We start from the raw sequence: 18,131 nt of genomic DNA on the forward strand, positions 1-18,131 counted from the left end.
CAAAGAGCTCTTGCTGTGGTGTTTGGAGAATGCTTCCTACCTAGCTAATGACTTCAGGAAAGGGAGCTAAGTAGATTTCACCTGGGCTGCTGCAGGCGGAAGCAGACCTTCATTGGCATTGTGGAGTCAGTGGGTGATGAGAAATGCGACAGGCTTGTTTGCGTTCAGCGATGTTGTGGCTTTTTGTGGCAACGACATGTTTACAGATAGGTCAACCAGTGTGCAGGGGACAGTTACACTTAGGGTACCTTTGCAGTGTCAGCCAAGGATGTATACTTGCTGTTCTTGCTTGTCTTTGGTACCCATGAGCTCAGAGCTTGTGTTAAACCCAGGGGAAGTGATGGAAGATGCTCGTGTGCTCCTTTCCCTCCATCTGTGAAAGCTTATCACCTCCTTTTTCTTCCACTAACTTTGTACTGCGTTCTTGTTATCAGGCAGGGCTGAATGCTTAGACTGCAGGGACAGGGCTGCCCAGCTGTGCATGTGTTGTGTCGCTGGGGCCGTGGACCGTACCAGGGCTGGGCCTTCCTCTCTGCTCTGTAAATCTACCCTGGTATCAGTAAACTTCTGTCACTTGCTAATCCCTTTGGCACAGGAATTAAATGTGGGAGGGGGAGGCACCCTTAAATGTTTGTACTAGAGACCTGTCTGGAAACTGTATCATTCTCTTATACATTTCATAGTTCTTTGTATCTTCCTTGGGGAGGGTGTGTTCTAAAAATGGAGGCTATTTCACTTGGGCTGTGAGCACAGACTGACAAATAAAAAAAGAAAGAAAAAAAAAGAAAAAAATTACACTGGCATTTGGGTGTTCCTGTTTTTTAGTTTTAAGCGAGATTAACTGATAGCAGGAGACTTAAGGAAAGAAGAAGCATCTAGCAACTTTTTTTCATGAGGGATTTCTCTGCCCTTTGCAAAATGAGTTTGTTTCTCAGCATGTTAAGAGGGACATGTGCGTAAGTGGATCAATCAGCTTCTGTCTTTAAGTTTCAGGGTCATCACACTGCTTGGAGAATAAATAACTAGGAATAAGTCAGAGGAAGTAATACCGGGATGAGACTTGTTTAGCCAGAATGTAAATAGTTGAGTTTAATTTGAAAAGTGACTCTGGTAAACACCCAATGCTACTCATGTCTCTGAAAGTGATGCTTTTGCATTCATCACGCTCCTCACCTGCCACCTTTTTTATAAGTACTCTTGGTAAAAGAGCTTGTTTTTCCTCACTCATTTTTGCTGAGATAGGCTGGCCGTGGTGCGGCTGCATGCAGAGCGCGTTTTGTTGAATGTAGAATTACTTCTTGAACCTCCGTGTGGGGAGCAGTCAGTGGGATTATAAACTCATTTGAATTGCTCCCATTCAAAGAGAGCCATCACCTGGGTGGACTGCAGGTGGAGTCCAGAATAAGTAGGCAAGCCTCACTTGCTGCTCTTGCATCTTACCGGTTTGTTACAAACAAAGCCTAATTCACGGCTGAGCTTGAAACTTGAGCCGCTTCCTTTGCATAAAGATACAGCCCGAAGTCATCTCTAAAAGGTCAGTGCTAAGTATTTGCTTATATTTTAAGAGCTATTGTTTTCTTCATCAAGTGCTTGCCAGGTAAATACTTAGCAAGGGACACTCCCATTTCTATTACAGTCTTCTTTTTAAAATAATGTGCTTAATAATTTTTAAAGTAATAAAAGAACAAGCCTGCTCTTAAGTTGACACTAGTACAAGTAGAAGCTGAAGGTCAAATGAGAATAAATTTTGGAATCTGTGATACATCTGCAGCTGATGAGATCTTGAACGTGCTTCTTTGCATACCTTAGTCAGTCAGAGCTTGCATGTGCTAGGTTAACCACCCAGGCAAAGACTAGCCACTTACAGTCACTGACAATCTCTCCCTAGGTGTCCTGGTTTCAAGAAATACAAATCTGAGCTGCAGCGGAAAAAGAATCCCATTTCTAAAGGGAAGGAAGATCCCCCTACCAAGGTGGAGACAAACACACCTAAGGATCCAGAGGCACCAAGCGGAGGATCATCACTTGTGGCAGAAAGCTCTGCAGCTGCTGTGGTATCGCTAGGGACTGCAGAGCCTGGACTGGTTAATCCAGCTTTTGAGGAGGCTGAAGAAGGTGGGAGTTTGATACAGAAATGTAATTATGTAATTACCTTTTATAATATAAAAATGAGGTAATCATCTAAGACAATTGAATTTTTAAAGCGTTCCCAACATTCTTAGATATCCTCAATGCTGTTCAGCGACTAGTAGCCATTGGAGTAATCTCGTTCCTCAGCTTGTCCTGCAGCAGAAGGGAGATGCATTCATGTGCATCAGGTGTGGCAGGATCTGCTCACAAACACAAAACTGTCTGTGCAAAACTATTCCGAGACTCTCTTAGACTGCAGTGAAGATTTGCAGTATTCTTTGCGGAAACAAAGGTAGTCCCTCTCAAAGTGAACGTGGAGCACTTAAAGCACTTGCAGAAGCCAAATAATTAGTAATTGGGAAATGTTCCACCTTCTTAGTCTTGTTAAGAAAGTTAAATATACAGTCAGTTTACTGGAGTCGTCCGGACTTCCCTAATGGTATGCAGCAAGTGTGTTTTTTATAGCATAACATAAGTTTTGGGATTAATAGTCAGTTATGAAACTCTTGCAGATAAAAGTAACCATCTCCACTTGAGTATAGAACCGCTTGTCTCAACCCCTGTTAGAAGGCAGCAGCGTGGACATCTCTGTGCCTTGTTTCAAAGTTAGTCTCAGTTTCCAAGTGCGCAGGCGCTGGAGCTGGCAACTGCTGTGCCTGTGCCTGAGTTAATACACAGGTCAGTTTACTTCTCTGTTGGCTTCTTCCCCAGTTACACTTGGGGCAGGTTTTACATCTCTTGTGTGACAACTGCAGTTTGCCCTGACGGGCAGTGCGCTTGGCTTCATTAGCGCGTTGGGCCTGCTTAAATGTTGCAGTCCTGGTAGATTTAGTACGACTTGCTAACAACAACTTTCATCTTCAAAGTGTCTGAGAAACATTGCTTAGTCTTCAGTATGCTGCAAATAGGTAAACATTACTCCTCTTTTACAGGGGGGATGGGAAAAGAGGCAGAAAGGAAATGAGAGGTGGGAAGTTGCCATGAGCTGCCTCTGGTAAAGTCATCACAACGGCAGACCAGTAATTAAAGCTCAGTAGTCCCCTTCTCTAATGGGCATCATGGAAATTGGCATTTGTTATGTGTGTGCTTCTAGCAGGCCAGCTGTCACAGTAGAAAAATTAATCTCTAAATGGTAAGTGAAACATACTGAATGCCCTTTAATACAACTCAAGAACTAATAATGAGTTTAAATTTGCCATAAGATGGGAGAAGGTGGGAAACACTCTGGAGAAACTGTAAAGAAACTGGCTTTTTAAGTGTTTAATCTGACCTGTTATTCCCTCTCCTGACAGCTGCTTTCCCACCAGATGCTACTTCGGACACAGCATGCCAGTGTTACGAATCTTGTGGTGCTGTGTGAAGGAATATTCTATTAATGTGTTGTTTTTTCTCTTCAATTTCCACAATCAGACCTTCCTCAGAGATCTAGTCTTGTGGCTGAAACAACCACCATTGAAATTCACCGAGAAGACTCGGAGGAAGAGCTGGGGATGAGGATAGTTGGGGGCAAAGACACCCCACTAGGAAACATTGTTGTCCAGGAAGTCTTGCGGGATTCCGTCATTGCTGCAGATGGAAGAATAGCACCTGGGGACCATATTCTTGAGGTATGTAAAACCCCACTGGTAGTCCCATTGCTTCTCTTGACTTGAGATGAGGGCTGGAGGAGGAGAGTTGCCTAGAAAAACTTGGAAATCTCTACAGCTGTGGGTTTAAAAGCACTGATCTGACTTGTGTGTCCGTAGCATTGTGTATCTGCTGGGGCTGGGAAGTAGACTTCTGAGGTTCCTCCCCATCATACTTATATTTACCTTGTGTATTTGGTAGCTTTTTTGAAATTTAGACCATTTTAGATAAATTAAAAAGATTTCTGTCCGATAAATTTCACCAGGAGCACCATTTCTCTCCAAAGGACTGTGCTCTAGTTAGGAAGTTTTATAATTGCTTGCTCTACCATGTTGCTTAAGCTGCATATTCTCAATGGGCAGGTCCAAAGTTTAAGACCTTATGACTTCAAGTAAGCATCAGATACTTCGAGTGAGTAATAAAGAGCACCAACCTCATACTGTGCTGACCCACGGCCAGATTTAGTTTCCAGACTAATCACGCTGCATGGCAGTGGGCTGGTCAAGGCGACGGAAGCTTGTATGCAGCAGTAAAGCCTACATGCAGCAAGAACTGTTAGCACCTCCTGGCTATGGCTGCCCGGTGATTTGACAAGCTATAAAGACCTAATTATCCTGTTGGACTGTGGACTTGAGTACAGACTGGCAGCCCTGCATGCACAAGTGGCCAATATGATCTCTGAGTTGGTGTCTTAGAGTAACTTCTGTTTTATCCAGCTGAACTGTACATGTCTCAGCCTTGACTAGGTTGTAAACAGGGCAGGTCCCCACACTTAGGAGCCCTATTAACATCCTGAAAGAAGACTGCACAGTCTTATGTGACAACAGACAAAGTGAAAAGTAGCTTCTCAGAGTTACCTTGGTAAAAGCATGGTTAGACTGATGATTCCAGAAGCTTCTAGACTATGGACCACTCCTCAAAAGTGAGGATGGGTAGTCTTCAATTTGAGTCTTCTCCTCCAAGTGTGTATTGAATGCTGGAAGTTAAGGGAAAGCAGTTCTGCATTGCCGTGGGATGGATGCAATGATTCAATATTTTGCAGTTTCAGATTTGTTAGTTACGTGAGTTGTCCTGTCTTGTCCCTGTCCTCAGCTATTTACCATCAATTATGGTCTAATTTCACCTGCTCTCTGCATTCTTTCTTAGACAACCCTGCTCTCTAATGTGCATCAGAAGCAGCTGCTTCAGTCGCAGCGTTGCACAGGGACTTGTACATCCTGTCTCCAACTTTGTGATGTTCTGCGCTGTGGACAGTGCCTAAATTATGTAGGTTCTGATTAGTGACTCTGGTTTGTTTGTCTTTCTAGGTGAATGGCGTCAACATCAGCAGTGTGACTCACTGTCAAGCCGTCTCCTTCCTGCGCCACCCAGGTCCTGTTCTCCACCTCATGGTCCTGCAGGAGAAGGGCTTTTCCAACAAGACTGCACAGCAGGATTCCACTTCTGCTACAAATCGGGAAGTGATCCACGTTACCTTGATAAAGAGAGACCGATCTGAACCCTTGGGAATCAAACTGATCAGGAAGACCGATGAGGCAGGGATTTTTATTCTAGATCTCTTAGAGGGAGGCTTGGCAGCCAAAAATGGAAAACTGAGTCGGAATGACAGAGTTCTGTCAATAAATGGCCAGGATTTGAGGCAAGGAACACCTGAGGCTGCTGCGCAGATAATTCAGGTAATTTATGACATGGTGAGGTTGTATGGCTAATGATCCGCAGCCGTCTGCGTTGATGGCAGGGCTCCTGTTCTGACGCAGGGGCTAACAGAACACACTAGAGCAAACTGCATTCCCTGAAATATCTCTTTGGGAAAGTGACCTCCCTGTGGATGTGTGGGAAGCACCGCTTCCAAATGAAGATAAACACGAAGAGTGGGAATCCATTGTGAGTCATCTCTGACGAGTCTGAAGCGAGGCAGTCGCTCATGGCTCGTTAGGTCAGCTAAGGCAATTGGATCTCCTTTGTGGTGTGGTGTTTGGAGGCTGTCCTGCATAGTGAATATTTGTATGCACTGTGTGGATGCATGCAGCAGAGACAGGAAGAGAGCAGGACAGCCTCTTGTGCTTCAGACAGTCAGACCGAAGGGTTTTGCTAGGGGTGTGGTAAGCTGGCAGGATGAAACAGAACCCTTTTGACTGATTTGAAGCCCTATCTCCCCATTTTACCTATATTTGGGAAGGGCCTCTCAACATATGAGGCACCTCAGGCTAAAAACATTCTGAAATACTAAATGGGTAGAAGAGGGGTGGTCTTTCCCTGTGCAACAGGAATGCGCTCCTGTTGCAGCATGCCAAATGTTTTGGTGAAAGGAGTGGGCAAGGAATTTTGGTTAAGGATTAAGGATTGCTACGTGTGCAGTAGCTATCACGTAGATCGGTTTAAATTGTTTATCTCCCTAGGCGATGACCTCCAGTTTCTGTTTTTATCTAAAGATCCTGACACAATACATCTCATCACGTACTGTTTATATCCCAGAAAGGATCTGAGGTCAGCCGAGTGAGGGAGAGCCAGTTCTCTTCCTGGTAATCAGCAGAGGAGTGCAGTGACATGGGACGAAAGAAGAGCAGAGTTCCAGTACTGAGATCCTTTTTTATGTTACGTATGTGAATCCATTCTGTGGCCCCTTAGAATTTTGTTTCCATCACTCAAGTGCTGCTGTATTTCTGTTGTAATGTGCAAACATAACTCCCACATGAGGAACTCTTTCTTGGTCCCACTGAAATCAGCGACCAAAGTCACAGAACCAGCTTCAGTAGGTTTGGGCATTGAATTCCTTTTGAAGTGATATTTGTGTAAAACTGTGACAGTCTTCCAAACATTAGCTGTTCTTCTGAGGGCTAATTCCAGTTCTTGATTAAATGTCATTTTAATTCTGATTACAAACCATTTGCAGAAAAGAGTCCTTCTACCTGTAAAGTACTTTTTAAAGCTATATATATATATATATATCCACAGCCAGATGTGCTGTACATAGTCTGGTACTCCTGGTTGAAGGGGAGGGCAAATCCCCATCTTAAGACACGATGTTCACAATACGTTTTATGAAGACATGGATGTGTGCCAACTTGTCTGGAAAAAAAATGCTCTATCTGCAGCAGCTTTGGAGGCTTTTAAATTCCGTTTCAGAAAACAGAACTCTCCTGTACTTGTTTAAAAAGAAAAAAACCCAACAAACCAGTTGTTGCAGTCCTTCTGAGGCCAGGGAGTTCACTGCTGCTGGGGTGCTGTGGCACCAGGGGAACAGGGCCCCATGTCAGGAAGCGAGAGTGGCAACCGTACTTCTCTCATCCGTTGCAGCAAGTAAGCACATACACCTTACCCCGATGGAGCCCTTCACAATAAGGTTTTGTCAAATTATCTGAAAGAACAAACCAAATTAGAAGAGCAGTAACAATAGTGAATACTTTCCCTGTAGTTCTGCCAAGGCCAGACACACAGCTGGTTAAGTGTTTAATTGGCAGCAATCTTAGACAAAAGGTCATGTCTTCAGGTACTCTGGGAAAAAAATGGGTGGGAGATGTTGAACAATAGACATGGTACATAAGCTGGGAGGGAAAGAGCTTTAATGAGTTTCTTTACAATAAAAGAAAAAGCATCCAGTACTCATATCACGGTCATCCATCGTGTGGACCAGTCAGTGTTCTAGCTCTGTTCGTTTTGTATCACAACACAATATGCTATTTTGGATATTTGTACTGAAATGGAGGAATTAATCATCCGTTTCCACTTTTCCTTGACGTTTGTGGAGGAGGGAGGCATAAGTGAAACCTGCCTCTGCTCCTGTTCCTTCTGACTAACACTTGCTAATTCCTTTTTTCTTTTCACAAAAAAACACTGCATCACATTGCACAGCCCTGTTTCAGACCCTTTGTAGAAACCAATGCGAACCCTTCCCTCTCCCCAAGAAAATGACAGGGACTGTCCCTCATTTCTAATTTATTTTTCTATTTTATTTACGCTCTTTTTGTTTTTTTCTCCTGGCAGACCACTGAATCAAGAGTGAACTTTGTCGTCCTGAGGCAGCCAGGCGTACAGCTGTCGGACCCAGTAGAAGACAGCAGCACATCAAATAGCAGCAGCAGCAGCAATGGAGGAAGCCCGGTGCACCATCGGAGACGACTAGACCAGAATCACTATAGAAGAAAATCTAACTACCAGAAGGTAAGTGCTTGGGACTTGCTTCTCGACATCCATCAAGCAGAACACCTTCAGGGTATTGCACAACGACCCTAAGTTATGCTTCTGGTTTGGAGCTAGAGGGCTTTCTGGTACAGACGTAGAAACTACACAAATAGCACTGTAGTGCTCCTGTCACTTCAGTGTTGCGTCGGCCATTTGTTTGCATATTATAAGAAACAGTGTGAGCAAGAGGAGAATCACCGGTCTGTTGTACCAAGAGAGCTCTTCTCTATGTTTAGCACTTCTATTGGAGTGAGAAAACTTGCTAAAACTGTTTAGATTTCTGTGTTTAAATGTCTTCGGAGTTTAGAAAGTAGCTGTCATAAATGGCAATGCCTTTGGTTAAATTCTAGAATACTATTTACATATTGTTTCTACAGCATACGCTGTAATGTGTGGTTTCACTGCAACCTAAACATTTGGTAGTAGTCAGAGAGAGGTTGATTGCTTCATATGAATGGCCTTCAAATTAGTTCATAGCGTGTTCCTCACTGCAAAATTGTCCTTCTGAGTGAGCACCTCTCTACAGCAAATGAATGTGGGATGATTAGGAGAGTAGTGCCTCAGTTGTGGTGGTATCACTTTGGAAATACAGGATGGTATTTCTACCCAGAGCAAGTAAGTGAGAAGCTGACTTTGCCATCCAGCAACATTGCTGACAGGTTCTGGATTAAAAATACAAGGCATGTTATTTTCTTCCAGACCTGGGCTTCTCGTGTTAATAACGCTGCATTTTGTACTGTGATTCCTTTGTAGGATTTACCTCAGGGATACGTAAGCCACGAAAAGACAGTTGCAATAAAAAAGGAACCAAAGGAATCTTTAGGAATAACAATTGGAGGTGGAAGGGACAATAAAAACAAGCTGCCTATATATGTAACGAGTGTGCAGCCCATCGGATGCCTCTTCAGGGATGGCAGAATCAAGCGAGGTAAGGAGGCTCTTGGACTCTTTATCCTTTAGGAACTAGTTGGGGTTTTTTTCAGTGAAAATTGCACTTGGACCCTAAAGTGAGGCTGGAAAGGGGGTTCCACCTGAGACCTTGAGGCAGAAAGGGGCTTCATAGAAAAAGGTCTGTAAGAATCCTATCTAATCAACAGGAGATGTGCTTTTGAGTATAAATGGCATTGATCTGACTCATCTGAACTACTATGAAGCTGTCTCAGCACTGAAATCAAATGCAGCTTCCCACTCAGTCGTCCTGAAAGCCTTGGAAATCATTTCACTGAACTCGACAGAGCCATCTCTGGACATCAAGGAGCAAGGCTTCAGCTGGTCTCCCCTCTGGATCACGTGGCTCGGATTGCCTAGGTACGTTTGTTCGGTGGCAGTATAAAGATCTGTTCAATCACAGAGCTGACCTTCGCTCAAACACTAGAAATTAATTGCTTGCTTGGTTGACTTGGAAGCATTACTGGTATTCTCATTTAGCTCTAAGGCGGTGGAAAGCCTTATTTGCCAATGAGATGGCAGTATAATGAATGCTTAAGAAACTTCCGCTGCTTTTTATGGTGTGACCCATCGTTTCCCCACTTCTGCTGGACAGTAACCATATTTCAGAAGTTCCTGAAAACCTTTTTTGTCTAAGAGAACTGACACAGAAAATGAGAAATATAGATTCTGGCATTTAAGGCACTGAGATGACATACAGTCAATGTGGATACAGTCCCTGCTAAAATGTCATTAACTGAAATCACTCTGTGGCTCTTTCTGGATCACATGATGGAAGCCAACAGCTACCTGTGCTATTTGATAGTTTCTAATCTGATCATCTCTGTTAGGGGCAGGCATTTATTCAGTCTTAATTCTTTTTGGCTGTCGTAATTGTGTTGTCTTTAGCATGAAGCAGAAATGATTCTGAATAGTTGAGTTTTCCTGCTGCAAAGCTTTGGACCATAGACTTAGCACAGATTTTAGCAGCAATGTGATACTTTCCAGGTGATGGGGTTGGGGCTTTGAAAGTTTGAATTTCTATCTCCTTCCTGGAGAGGTGAACCTCTGGTTTGTTCACTTTTGCACTTTACTCAAAATACATTCAGCTGTGAAAGGCAGAGTCTCTTGTCATTCCGGCTGACTGGAGGAGGATTGTGCAGGAGATGCACTTGGAACAGTAAAGCCAAACCCTTCTGTGGGAAGCTCAGATTCTTTACAGCCTTGTTTCTTGAGGCACCTGAAAGAAGAAATACTAACAAAGCCTCTGTTATGTTACCTTTGTGTTCCTTAGCAGCCTGTAAATGTTAAACAAAACAGCCCAAGGAAGGTAGCTTTTGTGTCTCGAGCGACTGTGACTTGGCTTGCACTCAGCACTGTCCTACCAGTTTCCTCCGCGCTCCCAGGCAATCAGCTTGTCTGTTCTGTGCAGGCTTGGTATGAACTAGCCTGAGCTGCACCTGGATAGCCCAAACCCCAGCGCAGACCCTCAGATGCTGGCTGGTTGCCCATGGGTGCTCCTGCAGTGAATTATGGCAAGGCAAAACCCAGCTGTACTTTCTCCCTTCTTGCTTTTCCAATTTATTGGGATATCTGGTGGCTTGCAGCTTCACCATATAGGGACTGGCGACCACTCCTTACTCATCAGTCACCTGCCTTTATTTCAAGAGTATACTGACATTACCTGTCATTTAATAAATCACTTGAAATTCTTTTTCTGCTGGTATTAATGTTGCCTTTCATTTGACTGTTACTGTACCTTGCTACTGAAGCAAGGAGCATTGATTTCAGATGCCCTTTCTGCTCTTAAGTCTTCCTTTCTTACTCTGACCTGAATTTGGGCATCTGAATTTGCTGTTCTTCTGTGGGTGTGAGAGTGGTTAGGAGGCACCAAAGCAAGGCTATTTCATTTCAGGATCTGACAAAATCTTCCTTCTTGTTTCCAGTAATAAAAATGGCTGTAATTCTTGTGCTTCCTTGCTCATTTTCCCATCTGCTCACAGTAAGACCTGGTAGCAACTAGCTGGTCATCCACAGAATGAATGATTTCCCTAAAGCCACTAAGAATCTGCCTTTCTCAGCTAAGCAAGGTATTTCTGTTTGACACTGTGACTGGCATAGTCGGATTATTTTTAATTATTGCTTGAGAACCTGTGAACTGAAATGGCACCCTTGTTTGTCACCTGGAAATGTTCAGGATGCCTCTATGCTGGCATTTTAGTTTGGCTCAGGAATGTGCAGTTGAAGCGAGGATCCCAGTTATCCTCACTTGCTGTATTTTGGTTCACCCACACAAACTGGCTTCCTTTGGATGGGACTAAACCAGAAGTGCTGCAGAGGAATGCCCACCGCGCTCCGGCACAAGCAGACTCCATGCGTACCACTCTAACACTAGATTACAGAAAATCCCCTGAAGTGTCCCAAAACTAGACCTTGGGTCCTCAGCACCAGTTGTTGCACTCGGATCTGTTCCTTCTGGGCTGCCCTGCTGAAGAGGACATAGCCTCAGTATGCTAAAACATCCTGCAGTACAGCGTGAAAGTTTAAAGCGTATTGCTGATGGCATGTATGATTTTGGTTTTGTTTAGCTTTTTTTTTTCCAGTTACTACTCTGATCCAGCAGAAATATCATTTCCTCCTTAGAGGAAACCCATGTATTTCTTTCTAGTTTGAAGCCAAACTTTATGCTGAAAGGCTGGAGTTGAAATTAGTGCTGAAGGCTAGGGAAGTGTATTCAGTCGTTACAATGCTTGATCCCATGGTGTTTAACTCTAGCCTTGATTCTTGTATCTGTGGTCTTCTCTTTATGTCAAATACCGTCTGTCATCTCGGCTCACTGAGTGACGCACCGTTTCTGAAACGTGGAGCCCCATCCTGCAGAACTTGGGCTAGGTGCCAGGCTACTGCTGCAGAAGGGTTTTAGGAGAGACAACAGCCCTGGTCCTCTGCCTTTCTTGGGACGCTGGGTAACAGAGGGAATAACATTAGCATCTTGGTCATCACTGTATATTGTCACAGAAGACAGCATAGGAACTTGACTTGATTTCTTCATTGCAGTATGTTAAATCAATACCAGCTACTGGTAGTACAAAATAGCACCTCAAAATGCTGGTTTGAAGGGGGGATTGTGTCCTAATTCATTGCACACTGAATCCTAAAGATACTAGAAATACCAAGTTTACAGATTGACTTCTCCTTTCTCTGTAAAAGCTTTGACTCTTGATAACGCTAACCATGCGCAGTGTGGCTTATGGATAATTCGCAGGGGTGGAAAAGCAGTTTTCCTCCTGCCTTCTTCCTTCAGGTTTATCTGGAGCCAGTCTCCAGGGAGTCTGAGCTCTTTCTGCAGCAACGGTTAGGTGCTCCCTGCCATGGCCCTGCCGGAGTGGCACACTCCACAAACTGGGAAAGGGACGCAGAACTGCCAACTCAGCAGGGTGTTCCTCAGAATAAAACTTGCACCTTTACTTTCTGTGAAGTCTAAAATTCTTTTCCCACAGTCATTTTCCATGAGACTAAATTAATGTTTCTCTTCCTAAAAACACTTTTTCATATGGAAGACTGATTTCTAACAAACAGCCTTTTCCAATTCTTGGAGAATGTGTTGAATGTTTTTATTTATGTTCTGTGCTGATGTAGTGCATATCACTCTTGCTCTCTGGGCTATTTATTTGCACTAGATGTCATACGCATTTCTCATAGCTCTGTTTTCACATTTGTGTGGTACCAGTAGCGGAAAACCATGGAGGCATCAGTAAGCTAGAGCTGGGTCTTCTGTGTGAAGAACTCCTACAACAGTAAATTACAGTTTGAAAGGAGATAATTGGATCTTTCTCCTAGTGAGAAGTTAACTGAGAAGGCTTTTGAAATCTGAAACTCATCTACAAACTGCTCAAGCAAAGCCCTTGAGGCGAAAACGTTTATTAGGAAAAGTTTAGCTGCTGGAATACCTCAGCGGGGCGATCAGCAGCAGTTTCACACGGCGCAGCTCTGGCAGCGCCTCGGTGCCAGAAGGTAACCTGACTACGAGCCAGAGTACACGAGCTGCTTGCCGGCGCTCCTGCCACACCTTTTCAGACACCTCACAAAGGCTTTGCATATCTCTGTGCTACACACTCAAGGAGCAAGTGCTGTTGGCACTTCCATAGCGCATCTCCAAGGCAGCCCTAGCACTGCAGCATACCCCAGGCTTACCGAGAAGATGTACCTCAGCGCCTGGCATTCACACACTGTGCCCTGCGACCTCTCTCCAAGGAGTCCGATACCTTAACTGTACACAGCATGCTCAGTCCTGGGTGTCCGATACCTTAACTGTACACAGCAGTCCTGGGTGTAGGCCCTGCAGGAAAGACCCTTCTGATTTGGTAGGTGGTTAGGCTGCCATACCTCACGTTTGCTTTCCGTCGGTGACACATAGCTGCTGAATGCCTTCATTGTACCAAGTGTGCAGTATACAGATGGAATAAAAAAAGCTCGATTCATATTAATTGCATGGGTGTAACTGCTGTTCATGATTAATTTGGTTTTGTCACTAATAGTGTGCATGTTCATTAGTAGAATTCATGAAGTTATTCACGAATCTTTCAGGTCACATAGGCCCTTAGAGCATGGCAGCTTTCTGTTAACTCTTAAACTAGCACTGACAGCACTGAGAATAAGTTTTCTAAAGGACTGGCATCTTCAGATTTGGGGATTATCCCGGTAACAAGCCCTGCAAAGGGTTGCCTCAAGGCCTTAAAAAAAAGAAAATAAATACGAGGCTGTTACATAGCTGTGCTTTCTGTGAGGGAAAACATAATTTTCTGGTTAGGCAGTTTTCCTTGAACACAGTCATAAGCTTTCTCGGGTTTTGACCATGCCTGTCTTCACAGCTACCTTCACTGCTGTCAAGATATCGTCCTCAGTAAAGGCAACCTGGAAAGCTGGGGCTTCAGCATTGTTGGAGGCTTTGAGGAAAGCAAGGGAAACCAACCGTTCTTCATCAAAACCATAGTGCCTGGGACTCCCGCCTTCCGAGACAGGAAACTGAAGTACGTATGAGCTGCCCTGCAGGTCTCTGGTGTTAGTGCCAGAAACACTATCAGTACTTAAATCAGCGTGTGCTGTTTTACTGAGGGGCTGTCTTTTATCCTTTTAACTACCTGAGCTAAAAGTTAATGACTTCAATTCTTAGACACTCATTTGTGCAGTTAACACTGTTACCAAAGTTGTAACAAACTATATTAATGAGTGTTTTGGTTTCTCTATAAAGGCGCAACTAAAAGGAATTAACAGTTGCATTTTAAAAGGCTGTTAAAGATTTTAATTGAGTAATCAGATAAAAGTAGAATGGGCATGTTGGAGATGAATCTTGGAGGTTCCAGAGTATAAAATCTCCTGGATTAGGAAAAATATCCCAACGGAAGCAAAAAAAGCCCTCCTGTGCAGGAAACTTAAACGAGCTCTGCTGACCTGTTTGTTAGTAATCGCAGCGAGTGGAGGAGTGAATAGTGGAGCTGGAGGACTGCACAGAACTTCCTTGCAGCATTATCTCAGGGAACCAACAGAGCTGCCTTCTCAGCAAGCAGGCAGCAAGCGCAGGACTGTGGAAAATAAAAGTGAGGCTGCTGTCTTGCAGGGGATGTAGTTTCAGTGTAGGGAGCTGGGCTTTGCTCCCCTAAAGACTGGAAGAAGAGAGGACTGGGGTCAGCTGGGCTCCCATTTGCGTACTAGGCCAGCGATGTGCTTTCCCCATCAGACACGAGGAAGGTAGCTGGCTGGCTACAGCCCCTCACCTCATCACAGCTGAACGGTACAACCGCTCCGAAGACAGCTTGGTGTGCCACAGAGGTGAAACCTCTATTGTCCTGAGCTACTACATGACAGCATGCCTCAGTGTTGTAAGCACTTCACCATAGCGACTGCTCGGCAAGTAGCTGTAGGAGCGACCTTGGTAATGAGAGTGTTTATCAGCACAAATTTGTTTTCTCTAACTTCTCCTGCTGCTGACTGGCCTGCTGGTGACCTTCACTGCTGTGGCACTCAAGTACCAGCAGCGTCCTCCTCCTCCCCCCTTGTCCTCTTTGCCTCGGAAGCAAGCCTCTGACTGCAGCCACTCGCTCTGCTTGCATCCATTCCTTGCCCCTAATCTTTCATCTAGTGAAAAAGTTGCTTCAACAAAGAGTTGATGCTCTTGGCTCAGGGTCGGCTAGATGACCGTGGGGGTCCTAGGGTGCGGCATTAACAAAAATAAGTCCTGACAAGCATGTTTCCTGTCTTCTGATTAGGTGTGGAGATGAAATAGTGGCAGTAAATGGCGTGCCAGCGATAGGAATGAGCAACTCGGAACTAATCCCAATGCTGAAGGAACAAAGGAACAAAGTCACGCTTACTGTGGTGTCCTGGCCGGGAAGCCTCGTGTGAAAGCTCCAACAAAGCAGACAGTGGTTGCAGGTATCAGATATCAGTTGGCCATCGCACAAAGCTAAACACGTGACAGAGAAAACCAAGGGAATTCTCAACTCCTGCTACACAGTGTATTGCCATGGAAGGCTTTTGGCTTCCTTTTCACAGAAGATACTTCTTTACTCTGCTGAGGTCCAAACAGTTGTTGGAGCTTCCTGGGCTCGTTAAAGCTCTGTAGAATTGGTGTTGCAGAGAAAGCTCTTTTTCCAGTGTTTCTCTACAAATTGCCTTTGAGGCGCTTTCCTCAATTTTAGAGCTCTGCTTTCTGTTTAGTATTTTGAACAGGTTAAAACAGGCGTGACTGTCTGATTTCCCCTGCGAGTTAATACCGTTCTGCCACTGCTCTGACTGCCATTCTTGGACACTGAGTCATTTATATGTGCCTTTTAAAGCCACTAATAAAACTATAAGGATGTGGACCCAATTAAGCAGTTCCGATAGCCCCCAGTCTTGAAATTTTTAGGTTACTGAAACCTAATGAATGTGTTTATACATTAGAAAACCAATTGTAATGCTCAGCTGACAGCTGAAGAGCTGCTAGGTTAGCGTGGTGGAGCTGCATTGACTTGTGTGAAGGCCCTGTCACCAGGCAGCTGTTGCAAATGCTGATTTAGGATCCTGCCAACTATGCCAATGAATCACGAATGGGCAATTTAGACTGCTTAAAGCACCACTGTCAAAGGTATCAGCAAGAGCGGTTTCACTGAAACATGATGTCGTAAAAGTGCAACTCTTGCAACCTTGTTGGATGGTAAGATTCACTCTTACTTACCGTGCAAGGGATGTAAAAGCAATCCAAAACTATCAAGACACAAATCAGAGCTACCACAATACAAGGTTATGCACAATGTCAGTCGCTTACCAAAGAGCTGCAGTAGGTGAGAGGTCTCTCAGCCTCGAGGAGCAACCTTGAGGGGGTGTCCCAGCTCACTGAGGGATCACCAGCACGCAGGCAGCTGCTCAGGAGGGAGAGCTCAGAGGCGGCTCACTTAGGCTGTGGTATTTATGGGATAAAGCGGTTGGCTTGCAGTCAGACTACATGCGATGGGAAAGGTACGTGTGAGACGCCTTGTACCCACAGCTTTGTTCCTTGATAAATGAGTTGTGGAAAAGCCACCTGCTGTTCACGTGTTAATTGCATGATTGGTGCTCCGAGCTCATACGCATCGATGCCCGCTGCGTCACCGCTCCTTTGGGGGTTTTCAGAGAACAGATTGGAACTAGAGTTCTGGGCCTGGTTATGGCTTGGGCCTTACCAAACTACCACCTGTACCAAACTACCACTAGTTTTGTTAAGGAGTCGAGTGCATCCATCACAGTAGCCAGACATAAGGAATTTGTTTAATTTTCAGCCACTTTCTCAGCTTGGTTTCCCTGGTTTTACGACTTGATAAAATGACCAGCTTTTCCTACAGAAGGTAGATGATTAAACAGGCTTGGTACAAGAAACCTCTGTCCCAGGATGCTTCTTACTTGTACCAGTTTCCCAGTGATCAGATGCAGAGTTAAGGCAGGGGGAGGAGGATGTACCTGACACGGCGCCTGTGCTGTCAGGGAGCGAGAGGAGCTCCTGCAGTTCTGTTCACATCCCTCTTGCAGCTGGGGCAAACTACCTACTCCCTGGCTCAGGGTAGGCCCAGAGGGTCCTTGGCTGCCTCGGCCACCTCATACCAGCTGTAGGAAATAAGCTACCTGCAGAAGGACTGGAGGTCCAGTGTGCCCAGTCTGGCTTCAGTTCAAATTTTAACTACGTGGTGGATTTGTAATAAAAGACTTGAAGCCAAGGCAGGTTGGTTTGACCTCTGACACCTTGCTAAGTTCCTACCTGGAAACTCTGCATAAAGCAGTTCCCTCCCCCTTTAGAAGGTTGTTAATCAGCAGTAGAAGTGACAGATCTCTCAGCACTGAGAGACATCTTGCCCGTACCTTTTACGGGGCCAGCTCAGGTTGTAAGAATCAAAGGAGTTTCTCTCCCCTGTGAAAAATGCTACAAAGAACGAATGTTTAATTCCTTATTGTCGTAAACTGACTGCACTGTATGTAAGTGCCCAGCATTGTCTTAAGCAGTGCTTTTCTTAGGGCTGGCTACTTCATAATGAGCTGTTACTGTAGAGTAGAATTTCTCCTTGCTAGATGACTTGGTTGTTTACACAGAGTGACTTCACTTCCTTTGGCTGCTAGCTTAAGGCAGTGCGTAGCAGGGCCTGTTATCAGCGCCTATTACACACCAAGAGCTTAGGATCCACTCCTCACAAAAGCCTCCCTGGCACACGGTGTGGCCTCTTTGTTTGGTTGATAAATACCGCTGTGGACTTTGACAGTGGAAATAGTGTGTGGCCAGCTGGGCTCTGGGGCCTTTTTTTTTTTTCCCTGTTGTTCCTACTGAATGCTGAGAGCAGAATAATTCAGAAGTCAGAAAGGTGCCTGTGGAAACCGGCCACTCGACCTCTGGCTGACGCGAAGGAATAGAAAATCCTGAAGCAATTTTTGTCTCTTTCCAATCAATGTGCAGAATCTGTGCCTGGTATGGAACAGTACATGTTTATGTAGATAGAGAGAGGGCGATTCCTACGGAGTAGCACCAAGTGTCTCTTGTATAAAGTACAGTAGGAAAAAGCCATGCAGCTGGCAGGCAGACAGTTTAAGTGAAGAGGATGCTGCAGAAGGCAGCGTGATTTTACTATTATTCCATCTTGTTTCAAGGTGCCTTCAACTTCACCATAATGTCCTAGTAATTTAATTATTGTTTCCAAGATCAGCGTGTTAATAAATGCCGACTTTGTTTTGATGCCTTTATAAATTATTGTAATATTACTGAAAAA

The 18,131-nt window shown here is 44.6% G+C and overlaps 1 protein-coding gene across 1 annotated transcript in view; it reads left to right on the forward strand.

Moving 5' to 3' along the window:
• Positions 1–18,131, forward strand: part of LOC104338509 (ligand of Numb protein X 2) — a 32,068-nt gene extending 13,937 nt beyond the window's left edge. The window contains exons 3-10 of the mRNA XM_075435610.1: positions 1,889–2,115; positions 3,541–3,737; positions 5,064–5,432; positions 7,741–7,917; positions 8,692–8,866; positions 9,036–9,246; positions 13,737–13,895; positions 15,132–18,131. Of these exons, the coding sequence (XP_075291725.1) occupies positions 1,889–2,115; positions 3,541–3,737; positions 5,064–5,432; positions 7,741–7,917; positions 8,692–8,866; positions 9,036–9,246; positions 13,737–13,895; positions 15,132–15,267 (1,651 nt within the window). The 3' untranslated portion in view covers positions 15,268–18,131. The remainder of the gene's footprint in view (positions 1–1,888; positions 2,116–3,540; positions 3,738–5,063; positions 5,433–7,740; positions 7,918–8,691; positions 8,867–9,035; positions 9,247–13,736; positions 13,896–15,131) is intronic.

This window comes from Opisthocomus hoazin, chromosome 14, assembly GCF_030867145.1.
Source record: "Opisthocomus hoazin isolate bOpiHoa1 chromosome 14, bOpiHoa1.hap1, whole genome shotgun sequence".
NCBI classification, from domain to species: domain Eukaryota; kingdom Metazoa; phylum Chordata; class Aves; order Opisthocomiformes; family Opisthocomidae; genus Opisthocomus; species Opisthocomus hoazin.